Genomic DNA, 20046 nt, shown 5'->3' on the forward strand with positions numbered 1-20046 from the left:
CTAGAATTTCTTGGGCGAGGACCTGCTATTTCCATTTCTAACACGTACCAGATAAGGATTGGTCTAGGGAACCACACTTTGCAGGCCCCTGGTTTAGTCTTCCGGACAGCCCCGTAGGCAGGGCTGGGAGTCCATCTAGTCCACTTAGGTTTATCTGGCCTCAATTTCCCTCGTCTGCCCTGTCAAGGGAGCCAGGGAGCAAGGAGACCCCTGTTAAAGTCCAACTCCGAGGCGCGTTATCAAGCTGCTGACAGCCAGGCCTCCTGAGGGTCTTTGCAAAAGGCCCCTCCCTCCGGCGGAGGCCTGCCAGGGCCAGATAACACCATCCTGCTGTCACGCGGCCGCGCTTGGCCCCAGGCTCCCGCCTCCCTGGGCTCAGGGCTCGGCGGCCGCTGGGCGGGGCGCGGGGCGGAGCCGGCGCGGGGCGGTGCCAGGCCGCGGGTCCTCAGTCAAGTGACACTCGGCGGCTGCCCGGGCGCTGACGGTGGAGCCAGGAGGCCGGAGGGTGGATATGCCGGGGGTCGTTCGCATCCTCTCCCTGCTGCTGGTGCCGCTGCTGCTGGGCTCTGCGAGTGGCTTGCACGTAAGTCCACAGGACCCCCGCGCAGGAACAGGCTGCGGGGACAGGGGACAGGCTGGCGGGGGACCGGGCTGGTGCTGCGGCCACCTGGGGTCCCAAAGGGCAGAGGTCCTGGGACCCCAAGGCGCGCCCGGGCCCGCAAGGCCACCGGGGGAGCTCAGGCAGTGGGCTGAGCCGGCAGAGGCCTGGCCGGGCGGGGCGAGCTTCTTTACCGCTGTCGCTCGTGTGTTCTGCCCCTGCCGCCTCTTTTCGCTGGGACCTACTTCCTTATTGGTGCAATGAGGGGCTGAGACGAGGTGCTTTCCAGCTTTGCGGGTTTCCGGGAGGGGGATTCCAAGTAGCGCGCGTTCTTGGAGGGCGCCTTGGGCTCTGGCTTGGCGCGCCCTCCCTTGCCAGCGCTCTACGGAGCGCTCCGGAAGGAGAAAAATGGGGTCAGGAGAGGCCCCCGCAATGGGAACATTGGATTAATTACCTTCGAGGTGTTCTCTTTTCGGACATCTCATGCCCTTCTCGGCCCTTCCCGCCGCCGAATTTTAAGGCTTGGATTTTCCAAACCTTCAGGGTTTGGCGCTGTGCAAGAGGCAGGCTGCAGGTAGCCGCCAGCGTTGCTGGAGGGAGGTCTGGCGGGGCGAGGTACTGGGCGGTGCGGGGCGTGCACGATTGCGGGAGAAGAGCTACAGCCTCAGTCCACCCGGCAGAGCTAAGGCAGTGGCCGAAGGAACTCCGAATCGCTCCTGGGAAGGTCAGCATCACGGCCTTGGAAAGGTGGGGTGGATCTGAGTGGGGAGGGACCGGGAGATTGAAACGGGCGCCTGTCTCTCTTCACGTTCAGGGAACCAACTTTGGTTCCTCCAGAGTTCGTGTGGGCTGAGTCTGGGACTTGTTTTATAAGTGGAAAATGAACTTTGACTTGCAAATTACACCTTTGATAAAAAGGCTTTCAGTAAAGTGTGTAGGGCAGGGGGAAAAAATATATATATATATATATATATATTTATTTATTTATCTTAAACCGAGGTTGAGAATCTTATTTGGAAAACAACTGCTGAAAATATTTTCATTTTGGATTCTTCTTGCGAAAAGGTCACCTCAAATGACTATTTGCTAACCTTTATCTACCTGGGTCTGTGCTTCCCCTTCCCCAGTTTTTGGTCTGGGAGCCCTAGAGTGGGAACTAGCCAGCTATGAGAGCCACAAGAGAATAGGTCAAGGATTCAGTGACAGAGAAAGATGGGGAGAAGGCAGATCTTAACCAATGTCTAGGAGGGTTGTGAGATGGGAGGGATAAGGATTTATGGAGGAGGAGCTGGGGGACAGGGCAGCCTGCCATGTCGTGGTTACTTATTATCCTTGTGCAGCATGATTCACAGGGGCTACCCTGTGACTGCCAGGAGGCTGTCTTCACCCCAGGAATCCTTATGTCAGGTGTCTAGGTGTCCCTCCTGGGCCTAGAGCTGAAAAAGATACCAGCCAACTAGCTTTCCATGATTTCCTTCTTTACATTTATTTACAACAGCGGTTCTCAAACATTAACTGTCCTAGAAGTTAAAACCGAACATTTAAAATATTTATTAACTTACTTAAGAAATCATGAAATCGTTATATGTTAATAAACTTTATATATTTCTTGAAAAATAATAATTTATTCCCAAATTTTAGGGCGAAGAGTGACATTGTACATTTTTGCAAATCTCTTTCATGTCTGTCTTAATAGACGATAGTTGGATTCTCATAGCTACTTCTGCATTCAGTCTTGCTATATCACGTCATGTAGCCTCTGGAAAACTTCACTGTACACTCATGAGAGAATGGTTATGGCTTAGTACTGTTTTTGAAAATAGTTTTGACTTAATGGACCCCCCGAAAGGGTCTTCCTGGACCACACTTTGAGAACCGCTGGTTTAGAATAATGTTTTTCTTATTATAAAAGTTCATATGCATTATGAAAATACCTTAAACATACAGAAAACGGTAAGAAAATGAAACTGCCCATCCTGTTATAATCCAGCGTGTTTGTATTTCAATAATAAAATGTAGCAGCTGACTGGTATTTGAGTGGCTTGGATTCACAGTGGGTTGGGCAGGTGTAAGTGGCCTTCAGGTTTTGACTGGGGACAAGGAAGCTCTCATATCCCACAAAGCTGACGCCAGTTCCTGGTTGCAGGCGGAGCTGACCTGGAAACCTGTCCTTGGCCACTGTCCTATCTAAGGAGCTCACCTTCCAGAGCCCGCCTGCACAGAACTGGCAGGGGACCCTCTTAGGAGCAGAGGTGATGGCGATCTTCAGGCAGCTGTCCCTGGGCGCAAAGGCCGCCCTGGCAGCCGGCACTGTCTTCGTGTCCATGGTCGTCTCCCGCTCCTACCTGGCAGAGAGCCTCGAGCTCAGGGCCTGGCGGTGGCTGTTCCGCCTGCAGCTCGCCCTGTTTGCCAACTCGCTCATGCTCCTCGGTTCCCTCTACATCTGGCGAAGCACCGTCAGCAACCTCAGCCACTCCCCTGCTGCAGAGTCGGCCTGTTTCCAGCTTTGGAAGATGGCTGTTGTGGCCTTCCTGGCCCTGGCCCATTCCAGTTTCTTCACCATGCTCTTTCTAGTGGCCGAGGAGCCCTATCTCTTTTCCCTGGCGGCCTACTCCTGCCTCGGGGCATACATCATCATGGTCTGCTTCCTCTGTACCCTCAGTGGCATGGAGCAGGCCTACCAGCTCCTGGCTTTGCGCGCCGGCAGGGTGGTGGGCAGCCTTGACAAGACAAGGAAGCTGGCGCTCAGGCCAGCGCTGGCGGTGCTGGTGTCCGCCGTGCTCAGTGTGGTAGGGCTGCTGAACGCTGCCCAGCCCCCGGCTGTGAAAACCGTGGAGGTGCCCATCCATTGGCTGCCCGCCTCCATGGACAACCTCAAGATCGCGCTGCTCTCGGACATCCACTTGGGCCCCACGGTGGGCAGGACCAAGATGGAGATGTTCGTGAAGATGGTGAACACGCTGGAGCCGGATGTCACAGTGATTGTGGGTGACCTGTGCGATGCTGAAGCCTCTGTCCTCCGGACAGCCGTCGCTCCTCTGGGCCAGCTTCATTCACGCCTCGGCACCTACTTCGTCACGGGGAATCACGAGTACTACACATCAGATGTCAGCAACTGGTTTGCGCTGCTGGAATCCCTGAACGTCACGCCCCTTCACAATCAGAATGTGAAGATTTCTGCCACCCGGGCCCAGCCTGGCAGGGGTGAGGATGATGACTGGATCTGCTTGGCCGGGGTGGATGACATCGAAGCAGACATCCTGCACTACTCTGGCCATGGCATGGATCTTGAGAAGGCTCTGGGGGGCTGCAGCCCGGACCACACCACCATCTTGCTAGCTCATCAGCCCCTGGCTGCCAAGAGAGCTCTCCAGGCTCGGCCAGATATCAACTTGATCCTTTCTGGGCACACTCACGCTGGGCAGATCTTCCCCTTGAATGTGGCAGCCTATCTCCTGAACCCCTTCTTTGCTGGTCTGTACCAAGTGGCCCAGACTACATTTGTTTATGTGAGCCCAGGCACGGCCTACTATGGGATACCCATGCGACTGGGCAGCAGGGCGGAGATTACAGAGCTCGTCCTGCAGCGGGTTCCCTGAACCCACCCCTGCCCCGTGCACCTCGTCATTGCCCTTGCCCTCCGTCCCCGACCCTCTGCAGACCAGGCTGCCTGCTTTATCCCCTCCAGTCTCTCCTGCCAGCACACGCTTGTCACAAGACTGGCTTGCACCGTGATCAGTGGTGGGGCTGCCTGGCAAGTCCAGGCACGTTAACTCTGTAGATGGCCATCTGCTTCTTTCCGTGCATTTGTGAGGCCACTAAAGTCGCATGTGTAGGAACAGGCATCTATTTTCCAGATGATGTGGAGTAAGCCCTCCTCCTCTGCAGAACTCATGGAGATGAATTGAATCGGGGGTTGCTTGAAGGGGATGCCTGTGGAAAGTGGAGTAGGGAGGTGACTCTTGGTATTTTAAAAGCCTCTTCAGAACTTAAGCAGTTTTCAAAATCATTGATCCAGAGCTTCCTGGGGAAGGGGCAGTGTGGCTAGGGAACCTGGGAGAACTGGCGAGATGGAAGCCCCTCTGGCTGCTGGAGAAGAAGGTTTTCTTTTACCCCTTGGTTCTATCAGAGTCACCTTTACTGAGAGCATCAGCCAAATCGGCTGGAATATAGGGCTCATCCTGTTCTGGGCCTCGAGTGATGCTGTCTAATTGGCTGTGCTCCTGGGCCTTTGGGGTTGGGGGTGGGGTGGAAGGATGGGAACACTGGTAGGTGAATGAAGGTCACAGTGCTGCTGCCTAGGAATTCAGAGGGTGTTTGCCAAGCTTGGCTCCTTTTATACAACACCTGGATGAGGTGATTAGGGACAGGCGACTTTCCCCAACTGAGAGATGAGGGAACTGAGGCAAAGGGAGGTAGAGCACTGGCGGCAACACAAGTGTTATGGGAGATTCTGGCTGGAAGCCAGGTTTTCTGCTGTCTAAGACCAGTGTTCTTCCCACTGCCTGATGGTAAGTAGCTGTACCCTTACAGGTGAGGACAGGGTTCAAACACAAGTAACATTGAAACGAGAACAAGCAAAGTCCTATAACCTGATGCCCTTTCGAAGTGGTCTGCTTGAGGCCGATTTCAGTTCATGGTAACTACGTGAGCCGGACCCGGAAGGGGGTCGGCCAGTTTCAGTGTAGAGTGGCTGTTACACTGGAGGGACAGTCAGGAAACTGGAGTGCACACCCTCCACCCCAGGTTTGGGTCAGAAATGGAGGTTCGCTCTCTACCAGTAGGGAGGTTGAGGCTTGCATAGGGAGTGACAGGGCACTGAGCTCCCGCGGGCCCCAAGGCCTTCCCTCCCTGGGACCCCTGGCTCTGGGATGCTGGGCTGTCCTTCCTGCTGGTGGCTCACTGACCCCTTTCCCCCCCCCCACCAGCCTGACCCCATCAGAGCTGTCCTAGCACTCTGGCCACAGAACCAGACGGCCATCCCTAAGCTGGACCCTCAGAAAAAGAGGCAGGGGTTACCGTATCTGGAGCAGCCCCACCCTCGCTGGCCGGCCTCTGTGCCAGAGGTAGGATACCCTTTGACCCTGGGGTAGCAATAAGGCCTGATAGACAAGGCCTCACTGAGAATCTTTCTGCGACAGGGAACTCTGACTGGAGGGGCTCATCTTCCTGCTCTCTTGTCAGGCAGCATTGGGCAAATGACCTCACTGAGCCTCAGTTTCCCTCACCCTGAAATGGGGATAATTATCGTATCTACCTCAAGATTGTTTTGCAGGGAGGGTATTAAGACATGGTGCAGAAGTTGCTTATGGCTCAGTCACAAGGAAGCACTTGATGTTGCTAATTTTTAAACATCCCATGGGGCCTGCAAATGGGCTGTGCTGGTCACAGGTGCACAGAGAATTTATGGAGCAGCCAATCCTGGGGAACAGGAGTGGATACCATGCCACCTGCCGCTGGGGCCCAGTGATTTGTCACAGCAGCAACTGCTGGGGTTGCTTTCCTCTGTCTCTTGCCTGTGTTATTGTCTCCCTGTGCACACTCAGCCTGGCCACGGTGAGTCTCTCCATTTTCCCCCTTGTCCTCTTGGTTAGTGGAACCCTGGGGGCTCCTGGAGACCACCTTTCTTGTTTCCAGGCAACTAAAGTATTGACAGAGGGTCTTCCAGTCAAGTTTAAAATGTATCTTTGAGTTGAGATTTCAGTGGTTTCCTTATTATTTACCCCCTTGTGTTTAATCAACCTTACAGCCAGGAATAAGTTTGGAGAAAAACTTATCCAGAACCAAGGAGAGGACCCTGGAGAGCCTTTCTTTTAACACATTTTGCAGATGGTGGGGTTATAGGAGGGGGAAGTGCTTTGCCAAGGGCAGCACCCAGCTCAGCTCAAGTTTCCCGACTGCCTTCTCGGTGGCATCACTCAAGCTCCCCACCTCAAGAAGGTCACTCTTCCAGACCCTCTCACTTTCTCGTGCCCGGACCCCAGTTGGGATCACCCCCAGTCTACACTAGTTCTGCCATTTGACTTCCACCTTGCGTGTCTCCTGCTCTACCAAGTATTATTTCACTGGTTTCTTGATTTGGGATCTTTCTCATCAGTGCCCTGAGCTGGATGGAATTCACTTCCACCAGTCCTGCTTTTCATCTTGCACCTTCTTGTCTCTTCTCTCTCCCTGAGTGCCAGCATTTTTCGGTCTTGAGCACCTGTCATCCCTGCTCTGAAGTCCTTGCTTGACTGATTCCTCTCTTAACAGAAACAAGACAGGTCCATCTTCTGTGCCCAAGGAATAGTCAGCAGCACCTTCTCACACTTGGTTTGTGTTCCATGACGTGGTGGAAGTTTTCCCAGCACTAATTTCTCCATTTGTGTCCAGATATGGCCCTGGAGGGCTGCTCTCCACGGCCCCCTTGGTACCTCTGTTCCCTGTTCTTCACTCATTTACCTTCTTTGATTGGTTTATTTATTGCCGGGGGAGGTGGTGAGAAACATTTACTTGAAGCTTGAAAATGCTTTCAATTTCATTCTAGTTTCTTTTTAAAAATCTGTTAAATGCAAGTTAAAATGAAACATAAAGCTTTCTAAAAATTAACAATAGCCTGTGTACTGTGATACTATATATATATATATATATATATATATATATATAATTTTTGGCTGTGTTGGGTCTTCATTTCTGTGCGAGGGCTTTCTCTAGTTGCGGCAAGCGGGGACCACTCTTCTTCGCAGTGCGCGGGCCTCTCACTATCGCGGCCTCTCTTGTTGTGGAGCGCAGGCTCAGTAGTTGTGGCTCACGGGCCTAGTTGCTCCGCAGCATGTGGGATCTTCCCAGACTAGGGCTCGAACCCATGTCCCCTGCATCGGCAGGCAGACTCTCAACCACTGCGCCACCAGGGAAGCCCTGGGAGACTATTGTTATAAAACCTCAATACATTAATCCTACTGCATTCATTCCAAACATCCATCTGTCCAACCATCCTTTTTTCCCCTTGTTTGTTCTTTTTAAAAGCTTTTTATTGTGAAAACTTGGAAGTATTCACAAACTAGAGAGAGCAGCAACAGAATCCCCATCACCCAGCTTCAACATTTGTGACTATTCTACTGTTCTTTCTCATCTACCCCAGCCCTTCACTCTTTTTTTTTTTTTTTTTCAGTATGCGGGCCTCTCACTGTTGTGGCCTCTCCCGTTGCGGAGCACAGGCTCCGGACGCACAGGCTCAGGGCCATGGCTCACGGGCCCATCCGCTCCGCGGCATGTGGGATCTTCCCGGACCGGGGCACGAACCCACATCCCCTGCATCGGCAGGCGGACTCTCAACCATTGCGCCACCAGGGAAGCCGCACTCTTTCTTTTTTGTCAGGAGTGTATTAAGGCAAATCTTAGATAATATAATTTCACCCCCAAATGCTTCAGTATGAGTCCTTTTTAAAAAAGCATATCCATAATGCTTTTATAGCTGATGAAATTCACAGTAATTCTTTAATATCATCTTATACCTAGTTAGGAGACTTGGGGCTAGAAGTAGGTTTTCTACCTCTTAATAAAAGTATTTTTTCCACTGTCTGAGGATTAGATGGCTGTATCTATTAGAGGTAAGTATAGGATTCAAATGCAGTTAAATGTGTAAAGAGTTAGTTTTCAGTTTTTCCTGATTATCTCAATTGTCTTTTGTGTGTGTGTGATAGAAAAACACATAGTATGGAATTTATCATCTTAGTGATTTTTAAGTGTACAGTTCAATGGCGTTAAGTGTATTCACATTGATGTACAACAGATCTCCAGAGCTTTTTCATCTTGCAAATGTAAAACTCTATACCCATTAAACAACAACTCCGCTACCCACCCCCAGCCCCTGGTAACCACTACTTTACATTCTGTTTCTAAAAATCTGACTACTCTTGGTACTTCATATAAGTGGAATTATATATTATTTGTCTTTTGTGGCAGGATTATTTCACTTAGCATAATGTCCTCAGTGTTCATCCACATTGTAGCATGTGACAAGACTTCCTTCCTTTTTAAGGCTGAATAATATTCCATTGCATGTATATACCACATTTTGTTTATTCATTCATCCATCAGTGGACATTTGGGTTGCTTCCACCTCTTGCCTGTTGTGAATAGTGCTGCTGTGAACATGGGTGTGCAAATATCTATTTTGAGACCCTGCTTTCTATTCTTTTGGATATATACCCAGAAGTGGGATTGCTGGATCATATAGTAGTTCTATTTTTCATTTTTTGAGGAAACTCTATACTGTTTTCCATAGCAGTTGGACCACTTTATAATCCCATCAGCAGTACACAAGTGTTCCAGTTTCTCTATATCCTCACCAAATCTTATCTTCCATTTTTTTGTTTGTTTTAATAAATTTATTTATTTATTTATGGCTACACTGGGTCTCTGCTCTGCATGGGCTTTCTCTAGTTGTGGCGAGTGTTGGCTACTCTTCATTGCGATGCATGGGCTTCTCATTGCAGTGGCATCTCTTGTTGCAGAGCATGGGCTCTAGGCATGCGGCTCAGTAGTTGTGGCTCGCAGGCTGTAGAGTACAGGCTCAGTAGTTCTGGTGCACAGGTTTAGTTGCTCCATGGCATGTGGGATCTTCCTGGACTGGGGATCAAACCTGTGTCCCCTGTATTGACAGGCAGATTCTTGTATTTTTTTTTTAATTTATTTTTGGCTGCATTGGGTCTTTGTTGCTGTGCGTGGGCTTTCTCTAGTTGTGGCGAGTGGGGCTTCTCTTGTTGCAGAGCATGGGCTCTAGGCGCTCAGGATTCAGTAGTTATGGCACAAGGGCTCAGTAGTTGTGGCTCCCAGGCTCTAGAGCACAGGCTCAGTAGTTGTGGCACATGGGCTTAGTTGCTCCGTGGCATGTGAGATCTTCCCGGACTGGGGCTTGAACCCATGTCCCTTGCGTTGGCAGGCAGATTTTTAACCAGTGTGCCACCAGGGAAGTTCCTGTTAGTTTGTTTTTGATAGTGGTGTGAGATGATAACTTATTGTGTCGATTTGCATTTCTCTGATGATTAGTAATGTTGAGCATCTTTTCATATGCTTGTTGGCTATTTGTATACCATCTTTGGAAGAATGTCTATTCAGGTCTTTTGCCCATTTTAAAATCATATTTGATTTTTTTGTTGTTGAGTTGTAGGTCTTTATTATTCTGGATATTAACTGCTTATCAGATATATGATTTGTGATTATTATCTCCCAATCCACAGATTGACTTTTCACTGTATTGATTGTATCCCTTGATGCAAAAAAGTTAAGTTTGATATTCCATTTGTCTATTTTTGCTTTTGTTGCCTGTGCTTTTGGTGTCATATCCAAGCAGTCACTGCCAACCAAGCCCAATATCATAAAGCTTTCCCCCTATGTTTTCTTTGAGGAGTTTTAAGTTTTGGGTTTTATGTTTCTGTCTTTGATCCATTTTGAGTTATTTTTGTATATGGTGTAAAGTAAGGATCCAGCTTCATTCTTCTGCATGTGGATATCCAGTTTTCCCAACACTTTTTGTTTAAGAGACTGTCCTTTCCCCATTGAGTGGTCTTGGCACCCTTATTGATGACCATGCGAACATTTGCGTGACAGTTTATTTTCAGGCCCCTCCATTCTATTCCACTGGTGTATTTGTCTGTCTTTATAAGAGTAACTCATTGTTTTTATTACAGTAGTTTTGAAATCAGGAAGTGTGAGTCTCCCAACTTTGTTCTTGTTTTCCAAAATTGTTTTAACTATTGGAGGTTCCTTGAAATTCTGTATGAATTTTAGGATGAATTTTTCTATTTCTGCAAAGAATGCTGTTGGGGTTTTGATAGAGATTACATTGACTCTGTAGATCACATTGGGTAATATGGACATCTTAACAGTACTAAGTATTTCGATCCATTAACATGGGATGTCTTTCCATTTATTTGTGTCTTTTTAAATCTCAGCAGTGTTTTGTAGTTTTCAGTGTATGAATCTTTCACCTCTTTGGTTAGGTTTATTCCCAAGTATTTTATTCTTTTTGATGCTATTATAATTGGAATTGCTTAATTCCCTTTTTGGATTGTTCATTGTCAGTGTATAGAAATGCAACTGATTTTTGTATGTTGATTTTGTATCCTGCAACTTTGTTGAATTCATTTATTAGTTCTAACAATTGTGCATGTGTGTGTTTGTGTGTGAAATCTTTAGGGTGTTCTACATATAAGATCATGTCATCTGTGAATAGAGATAATTTTACTTCTTCCTTTCAAATTGAATGTCTTTTGTTTCTTTTTCTTGCTTGTTGCTCTGACTAGGACTTCCAACAGTATGTTGAATAGAAATGGTGAGGGCGAGCATCCTTGCCTTGTTCCTGATCATGGAAGAAAAGCTTGCAATCTTTCACATTGAGTATGATGTTAACTATTGGTTTTCATATATGGCCTTCATTGTGTTGAGGTAATTTTCTTCTATTCATAGTTTGTTAAGAGTTTTATCATAAAAAGTTGTGGAATCTTACCAAATAAATTTCTGCCTCAATTGAAATGATCATGTTTTTGTCCTTCATTCTGTTCATGTGCATTCCATTGCTTGATTTTCATATGTTGAATCATTCTTGCATTTGGAATCTCACTTGGTCATGATGTATAATCCTCTTGAAGAGTTGTTGAGGGAATTCCCTGGTGGTATAGTGGTTAGGACTCGTTGCTTTTACTGCCAAGGGCGCGGGTTCCATCCCTTGTCAGGGAACTAAGATCCCACAAGCCATGCAGCGTGGCAAAAAAAAAAAAAAAAAAAAAAAAAAAGTTGTTGAATTTAGTTTGCTGATATTTGTTGAGGATTTCTGCATCAATATTAATCAGGAATATTGATATTGGCTTGCAGTTTTCTTTTTTTGTTATGTCCTGTCTGGCGTTGGCGTTAGGGTTATGTTGTTCTCATAGGATGAGCATCATAGGCATCACAGGCATCATAGGATGATGCCTGTTCCCTCCTCTTTAATTTTTTGGAAGAGTTTCAGGAGGATTGGTGTTAATTCTTCTTTAAATGTATGGTAGAATTCTCTAGCTAAAGCCATCTGATCCTTTGTTTTTCTTTGAGATTTTCAATTACTGATTCAATCTTCTTACTAGTTATTGGTCTGTTCAAATTTTCTATTTCTTCATGATTCAGTCTTGGTAGGTTTTATGTTTCTAGACATTTATCTGTTTCTTTAGGTTTTGCAACTTATAGGTATACAATTGTTCATAATAGTCTCATAATCCTTTTTGTGTGTGTGTGTGCCATCAGTTGTAATATCTTCTCTTTCATTTCTGATTTTGAGTCTTCTCTTTTTTTCTTAGTTAATCTAGCTAAAGATTTTTCAGTTTTGTTGATCTTTTCAAAAAATGAACTCTTACTTTCACTGATTTTTTTTTTCTATTCTCTATTTCACTTAATCCCTGCTCTAATTTTCATTATTTCCTCCCTTCTGCTAGCTTTAGGTTTAGTTTTTTTCTTTGATTTCTTGAGGAATTGTGTCACTTTACAGTTCTTTTGTTTGAATCAGGATCTAAAAACAAGGTCCAGGGCTTCCGCGGTGGCGCAGTGGTTGGGAATCCGCCTGCCGACGCAGGGGACACGGGTTCGTGCCCCGATTCGGGAAGATCCCACATGCCGCGGAGTGGCTGGGCCCGTGAGCCATGGCCGCTGAGCCTGCGCATCCGGAGCCTGTGCCCCGCAACGGGAGAGGCCACAACAGTGAGAGGCCCGCGTACCGCAAAAATAAATAAATAAATAAATAAATAAAATAAATAAATAAAAACAAGGTCCATATATTGTATGTGATATATTTCTTAAGTCTCTCTAAGTCTATAAGATACCCTCTCTTCTTATTTTGTGCCATTTATTTGTTAAAGTTATCTGGATATTATATCTTGGTATTTCCTACATTTTGGATTTGTGGTGGTGTTTGACATGTACTATCCTTCATATTTTCTGTAAACTGGTAGAGGTGGACATCTATTAAAGTTAGAGCTAGAAGCTAGACAGATTCATGTTCAACTTTTCTCCTTTTTTAGTAGGAAGACTTCATTGCTTTCAGTGATGCTGAGATTGACCAGGTGTTGTCAGCTTGGCTCCTCCACTAGAAAGTTCCACATCATCTTTCCATTTAATGTTTCAGCAGTCGTTGATGATTGTTGCCTAAAGTCTTTAGTCTGGTAGGGATTGTAAAATGGTGATTTTTTTTTTAAGTTTGATACATTTAATACAGAATTTAGTAGGCCAGAGTACTAAATAGACTTTCTGGGAGTATTTCGTTGGCTTTTATCTATTCAAGAGACAATGGAAACTTCTTTTACCTCAGTTCTGAATTTTGAAGGAGTTTTTGTGGCTCTTAGAAGTATAATCCTGGGAATTCACTGGTGGTCCAGTGGTTACGACTCTGCACTCTTGCTGCCGAGGGCCTGGTTTCAATCCCTGGTCGGAGAGCTTAGATTCCACAAGCCACACGGTACGGCCAAAAAAAAAAAAATGAAAAAGAAGTGTAATTCTGCCTTCAGCCCCCAAAATGTTGATTTTTAATCGCATTTCTTCTGCATTTACTAGCTGTGGTTCTTCTACAAAGAATTCTCTTCATCAATTGTTTGGTTATTCTGAAAAAGTCTGTAGCAAAGGCAAGACAGATGCTGGATTCTTCCTCTTTATTCATCAGTTTTCAGAATAATGAGTTGATACCCCAGCAGACTTCAGGGATGACCAATAAGCTTTTCTTTTAGGTGGGAGGGAGTATTATGAATTTGGCTGTTTTTGCATATCTGACGTGTTTCAATCTAACAAAATGATAAATCTTTTAATGCTCAAAATATCCCATTTTCAGCCAGTTGGAGCTCCTTCAAACTGGCTTCCATGTCATTTTGTGTGGCCCTAATAGTTGTTGATTGTTTTAGGCTTATTTTGTATATATTCTGCCCCAGACTTGGATTAAGTAAGTTCTTAAGGAGCCCTGGTTCCTTTTTGTGGGAAATATTTAGAGACCATAATTTAAGTGCTAGAGGAGCTACGTGCTACTGGCTAGTGTCATTTCTTAGCTGTTTCTGTGGCTATTGCTGGGAAATAAATATTTTTTTAGAAAGAGAAAAAATTTTAAGTTACATTATTTTTTAGAGCAGTTTTAGGTTCATAGCAAAATTGAGTGGACGGTACAGAGATTTCCTGATTACAGGGCTTTTAGTTAACTTTCTTTGATTTTATGTTTGTTTCTATTTTATACTGAAATGTTTGGTTCCTAACAACCCCATGTAATTACTTATTTATCCTATTATGTATTTTATAGATTCAGAATAGTAATGAAATATTATTAATAGGATGAAATCTACCGGATGCAGGTTTATTTGTTTTAATGCAGTTCAAGATGTATTTTTATCCTTAGTCTAAATATAGTCAAAGTACTATTTCAAATTCACTTGAAATGATTCCTTCCTTTGTGGACAGTTAGGTCTGTTTTTCACTTTTAAGAATTATTTTATATTTTTTAATTTATTTTTTTAAAACTGTGTACTTACCCTTTCTCTGAGATGAGGGAGCAGAATTAAATCTGTAAATGTCTGTGAGTCCTGGAGGATAGGGAACTGATCCTCAACTTGTTCATTTCTCCTCCATTCTGCCACTTCCCCCTCTACTTCCATTGAAATTTGCACTCTTTATCCACAGTCTTTTGGAATGCTGAACAAAAATCTTCTTGGAACAAGACAGGCATAAGTAAATAAAATTAATAAATCTATAAGCCACAGCAGATCATTCACAAATTCCTCCAGATCCATATCGCTTATCACCATTCATTCCGTGTGGTGGTTTTTCTTCTACAGCCTGTCTGATGTAATGGTGCTTCCATGACATTTGATGTTTGAAAGGCTCTAGCTCTGGCATTATCAATGTGTGTTTTATAGTCGTCTGCAATATTCCTTCTCTTTCTCCTTGTTCTGTGAACTGAGGGATCTGGGAAGTGTAAACACCCCTCCACCCCTGTCTTCTCCCCTTCTCTTAATCCCTTTTCCCTCAACCCTAGGGTGCTAGCAGCCTGGGATGGTTGGGTCTTTGTCACCCTGGAGCTGAGCAGCTCATGTCAGAAATTCTCCAGGCTCTTGGGCCTCTGGGGTGAGTTGAGAAGGTATGTAGGGTGCTGGGGATGGAGATCCATGGAATAGGTGCTTACCTGAGTTACTATGAGAGACTTGAAGACGTTAGCATCTTCACGTAATCGGCATGACACATAACCTGTGATAGCACTGAGCTTTTATGTCTTTATTCAGGTTGAGGAATGTGCACAAATAATGCAAATATAATTATTTTTAGTCCTGAGGATTAGGCAACTTGAGGCATGTTCACATTACCTGGTGATGTAAATACCAATGTTACGTTGAATTTTTTTTAAAGAAAGGCCTATTCACCACTGAAATAATCTCAACAGTATCATTAACTTTAAAAATGTTGTATTGGACAGTATTAGTTACCCGATATGTATTTGATCTGGGGTTATTTGATTTGTACTGTGGTCTTTTTTCTCCAGTGTTATATGCATTATGTATAATACATTGGTTGAGGGTGGGGTCACGGCTTGGAAAGGTGTGGGCTTTGACTTGCTTGGAATTGCTTTTTATTCTGTAAGTTCTGTGACCTCATGCACTGTAAATATTGATGCTACCACACCCGAGCACATGTGAAATAAAACTGGCTCTTCGGTATTTGGTTCCAATGCGAATTAATTAAAAAGGGGTTGGGGAAGTAGGTGTCCAGTAATTAAGAATCCACCTGCCAATGCAGAGGACATGGGTTCCATCCCTGGTTGGGGAAGATCCCACATGCCACGGAGCAACTAAGCCTGTGCGCCACAACTACTGAGACCGTGCTCTAGAGCCTGCGAGCCACAGTTACTGAGCCTGTGTGCCACATATACTGAAGCCCGTGTGCCTAGAGCCCACACTCCTCAACAAGAGAAGCCACTGCGATGAGAAGCCCACACACTGCAATGAAGAGTAGCCCCCACTCGCCGCAACTGGAGAAAGCCCGCGTTCAGCAACGAAGACCCAGCGCAGCCAAAAAAAGGGGGGTGGAATTTGCACACAGGGCAGATTTTCCATTATATGTATTTGGGGGGAATAAACTGAAGGCAGTTTTCCCTCTTTTCTCCTCCCCCCACATTTCTCGATGACCCTACTTCCCTCACTGGTGCCACAGCTCAGAGATTAAGGAAGCTGGCTCTTTTAGGCTGGGTCCTCTCAGGTCCTTCAACATTGAAAGGGGTCACACTGGAGCCATGAAGTGGATTTTCCCTGTTTACCTTGGCCCTGACGGTCACCAGTTAGAGGCTGTCTCTTAGGTGATGCTGCTTCTGCATCTGTCTGTATCATCCTCTCTGCTGCTTTTCTAAGCTTCCGTTTCAGAGACTTGTCACCACTCCCCAGGTCCAGATAACATGCTGTTGTTTGTATATCAGACCAGTGTGACAGCTCAGGGAGTGTCCTGACAGTCGAGGTGTCTCATGGGAGAGAGTGGGGCAGTTACCAGGTCCCTGGAGCAAGACAAAGAATGTGTCCTGCTGTCCTGCCCACTTACAAACCAACTGCTTTTGACCCTTTTTATTGATAGTTTTGAAAAGATTAATCACAGACCAAATGCCAGAGGCTGTGTTGACTGTCCCACAGCTGCCACTGGGGCTACTACTTGGTTAAACAAGTGGTCCACCACCACCACCCAGCACGATCTGTTTTTGGCAGGGTCACTGGTGATCTGAATGGGGATGTGATGAGGATGTCCACTGAGTCTTTGTGGTAGAGGCACCAGTGTCTGCAATTCCAGGAGGAACTGTGGGCTTGTTCAGATTTATCTTGGGTGGAGGTAGGCAGTGGGCAGCTCCAGGACATTTGTTTGGCCCTTCCCTCCACAGTGGCTGTTACTCATGGGGAGGCTTCTGGGGGCTGTTAAGTAAAACCATCCCAGTTTGCACTCAGAACCAGGGACATCGCCATAGGGTAGGTCCTCTGACCTAGTGAGAAGGACATGGGCCCTTTCCCGTGGCAACAAGGTGGGGATGGTGGCATTCAGGAGCCCTGGTATACATACCAGCCTAGACTGCATCCGAGTCCTCACGAGGTCTGGGGGTGCACTTTCCTTAGGACACCGGTGTCCTAAGTCCCATTGGGGAAGGAATATTTATTGTGTGTACTTAGGGTGGCATCACAGGTGGCCCTTCCTCAAGGGGATCCATCCAGTCCTTCCTTCCATCAGTTGGCTGTTTGTTGTAGAACTGCCTCAGAGCTGGGAAGCAAGATGAAGGAGTCACGATTTTCCACTGCAGGGGCTGACCTCAACCTTTTGCTCACGAGTGATTGATTTTTTTCCTGCGAGACACATCAAGCAGCACCCTCACTGGTTGGCCAACTATCTCACCCTCTAGGAATGCTGTGGTTTCTGAGCCCTTGCCTGAGGTCACCGCTGTCAACACGCCCGAGCTGCCACTCTGGCCTAGCTGGTGGTGGTGGTGATTATGTCCATCTGCATCTGGCGGTTAAGTGGTACCTCTTTGGTTATGCCAGGATCTCATCACCCTCGAAGACACGAGGGAGCATCTTCTGTCATCCCCTGCCCACAGGGCACAGCCCTCAGGGGACTTCTGGAGGACACCAGGACGCTCCTCACTGCTGTGTTCCTTACTGAAGGGTGTGTTCTCTGGCCAGTCCTGGGGAGTGTAGTCAGATGTTGGGGTGTCTGGTCACCGTTTTTACTTTCTCACTTCTTGGAGCCATCTTATACCTTCCTCAGGATTCCATGGCAGTCCGGGCACCTCCACCTCATTTCCTGTAAGTCAATATGTCCAAGTTCCAAGGAACTGGGTTCCAACAGCACAGGGCCTGGGTTGGGCACCTTTACCAAGGTGATAGCTCACACATGGGAGAACGCACCATGTCCATACGCTCCCCTCTGCCCTCTCAAGATCCCCTCCCAGTGTCCCCCCTCCCCCTCCCTGATTAAGTCCTGGCCTTATCTTTCTGGCAGGAGATGTAGGTCTCTTTAAACATTGCCATGGAAGCCTCTGGCATTCACAGAATGCCCTGAGTGGATGGCGGATTTGAGCCTGTCAGCCGGTCTCTTTCTTCAAAGCTTCCAATCTGTTAGTAAAAACCAGCCAACCTCACAATCCTTATAATTACCAGCACCCACCCCTCAGCCCCATTCCACGGGTAGAGCTAATGCAGATGCCAACTCCCCTCCTCTGCCTGTGCCCCCTCCCAGTCCTGCACAGGTGAGGGCCTCATCGTGTGTGCTTGCATACCATGGGCCACCCACTTAGCCCCAGCTGTAGGGTTCTTACTGCTGTTTGACGCACAGGAAATGAGAAATCCAGGTATTGACTCACATCCTGAGGATCTGCTGTTTAGGACAGTTCTGGTACCAAGTGTCTTAATTTGGGCTCCTCTAGAAGTAAAACATGAAACCAGGGCAGGAGTGCAGGTGATCTGGGAAGCGGTCCAAGAGGGACAGATTGTCACTCTGGGCAACAGGACCGTGATTCTGCCAAGGTCTCCTGGAGAGCAGACAGAACGTCGCCCGAATTGCCTGCCTAAAAGATGAGGGTGCAGTTATCCACTCCCACTGGTTGAAGGCTGCTCCGAGGTGCCTGGACTTCCCCTGACACCTGGGTTCCTGGGTGAGCAGGTGCCCGTGGCGTGTGGGTGGCAAGAAACAAAGACTTGACGGGTGAGCTTGAGATGAGACACTGTCAGCACACTGTACACTGAACTCGCGCGGGACTATATCCACAGGAGCTGACAGGTGTGTTTTTTTGAGGTTTCGTTTTTTTGTTTGTTTGTTTTTGTAATTTTTTGGCCACACCTCATGGCATGCGGGATCTTAGTTCCCTGACCAGGGATGGAACCCGCCCCCCCTGCAGTAGAAGTGCAGAGTCTTAGCCACTGGACCACCAGTGTCACTGCCAGCACGACCGAGGGCTCAAATTCAGGCGGCAAGGGGATGAGGAAAAAGTTTAAGAGGAAAGAGTGAGGACGGGAGGGACACCAGGAGCCATTGCAAACAACTGTCAATTTTATTGTTTATATGCACAGCTTTTATAAAATGCAGTTACAGGGAGTTCAGGGAGTTAAAGCATACTAGGTTCTGTTTAAGATTAGGTTAGTTTCTTTCTCGTGGGAACAGTCTGTCCTTCATCCTGCTAGCTTCTTGATAACAATATTTCTACCGTCTGTGTTTGCACCCAAAGTTTCTGTTATGACTGGGCATATTGTTCTTGACCTTGTGATAAACATTAGCAAAAAGGGGGCTTTCATCTGTCCAGAATGGGCTTCACTTGCACCTGTCATGCACTGATCACCTCGGGGAAAACGTGGGTGGAGAAGTCCCAAGAGCGTTGGCTCAACCTTACTGAGGCATGCATGAATGCCTGCCTCTATTTTGGGAGCCTGTGCTCAATTGGTCATTTTCCTCCAGGCCGAATACCCTTAACGGGCATGGCGCGCTCCACACACCAGGAAGTCCCCAGGTGTGTTTTAAAAAACACCTCTTGACCTTCTCTTTATTCTGTCTCAGAGATCTTACCACAGTGGCAAGAATAAGTCATTACTCTCAGGATGTACATAATATTTCATCATGTGTGTGTATGTACATTCATACGCAATACACATACCATAGAAACCATAATTTATTTCATCAGTCCACTTTTTAAGTATAATCTTTTTCCAGTTTTATTGAGAAATAATTGGCATACATCACTGGATAAGTTTAAGGCGAACAGCGCGATTTATTAACATGTTGTGAAATGATTACCACTATAGGTTCAGCTAACGCCCATCTTCTCATACAGATAAAATAAAAAGGAAAGAAAGGAAAAATTTTTTTTCTCCTTATGATGAGAACTCTTAGGATCTACTCTCTCTTTTTTTTTTTTTTTTTTTGGTACGTGGGCCTCTCCTGTTGTGGAGCACAGGCTCCCGACGTGCAGGCTCAGTGGCCATGGCTCACGGGCCCAGCCGCTCCGCGGCATGTGGGATCTTCCCGGCCCGGGGCACGAACCCGTGTCCCCTGCATCGGCAGGCGGACTCTCAACCACTGTGCCACCAGGGAAGCCCGGTTGGTTTCTCTCTCTTAAAAAAAAAAAAAAAAAATGCTCACATTTTTCTCCCTGAGGCCAATGGGAGCCTCTTCAGGTTAGTCCCTGTGTTCATCCTGCATCTAACCAACCCCTCCCTCCACCCCTGCCCCCTGGTCCTGATGCCCACCTTGCTGCCACCCACCATCGTCCATGACTCTGCTTCCTTTATTGCCATTTCAGGAAAAGACCACAGTGCCAAATATTTGAAAACATGTCTGATCCTATCATTCTTCTGTTGCTCTCTATAGCTCTTGGCATAAAGTCCAGGCCCTTGAACATGGACTTCAGGGCTCATTCAGTCTGGCCCCTGCCTGTCTCCCCTGTTTCGGCTGCC

The 20046-nt window shown here is 46.8% G+C and overlaps 2 protein-coding genes across 8 annotated transcripts in view; both read left to right on the plus strand.

The window, feature by feature from the left end:
* Positions 1-399: 399 nt before the first annotated feature.
* GLB1 (galactosidase beta 1) overlaps positions 400-20046 on the plus strand; it is a 98811-nt gene continuing 79164 nt past the window's right edge. For 4 of the 5 annotated variants that reach the window (XR_010835016.1, XR_010835017.1, XM_067005834.1 and 1 more), the window contains exon 1: positions 404-583. Coding sequence is in view for 3 of the 5 variants with exons in the window: in XM_067005834.1 (XP_066861935.1) it covers positions 512-583 (72 nt within the window). In the remaining 2 variants the exon portion in view is untranslated. Of the gene's footprint in view, positions 584-20046 lie in introns of all 5 variants that reach the window. The other variant, XM_059077341.2, reaches the window with a different exon arrangement.
* On the plus strand, positions 493-7737 carry TMPPE (transmembrane protein with metallophosphoesterase domain). 3 transcript variants are annotated; one of them, XM_059077375.2, is made up of 2 exons: positions 493-583; positions 2745-7737. In XM_059077375.2, exon 2 carries the CDS (start codon positions 2854-2856, stop codon positions 4195-4197), a length of 1344 nt encoding a protein of 447 aa, XP_058933358.1. In that variant the 5' UTR covers positions 493-583; positions 2745-2853; the 3' UTR covers positions 4198-7737. The 3 variants fall into 3 exon arrangements, with proteins under 3 accessions (XP_058933358.1, XP_058933359.1, XP_066861936.1); XM_059077376.2 differs by lacking the exon at positions 493-583 and adding an exon at positions 990-1322; XM_067005835.1 differs by lacking the exon at positions 493-583 and adding an exon at positions 1601-1663.

Source organism: Kogia breviceps, chromosome 10 (assembly GCF_026419965.1).
Source record: "Kogia breviceps isolate mKogBre1 chromosome 10, mKogBre1 haplotype 1, whole genome shotgun sequence".
NCBI classification, from domain to species: Eukaryota; Metazoa; Chordata; class Mammalia; order Artiodactyla; family Physeteridae; genus Kogia; species Kogia breviceps.

What these genes read in the sequence shown, in the direction of transcription:
- TMPPE (XM_059077375.2), top strand. Translation starts at nt 2,854, where the DNA reads ATGGCGATCTTCAGGCAGCTGTCCCTGGGCGCAAAGGCCGCCCTGGCA.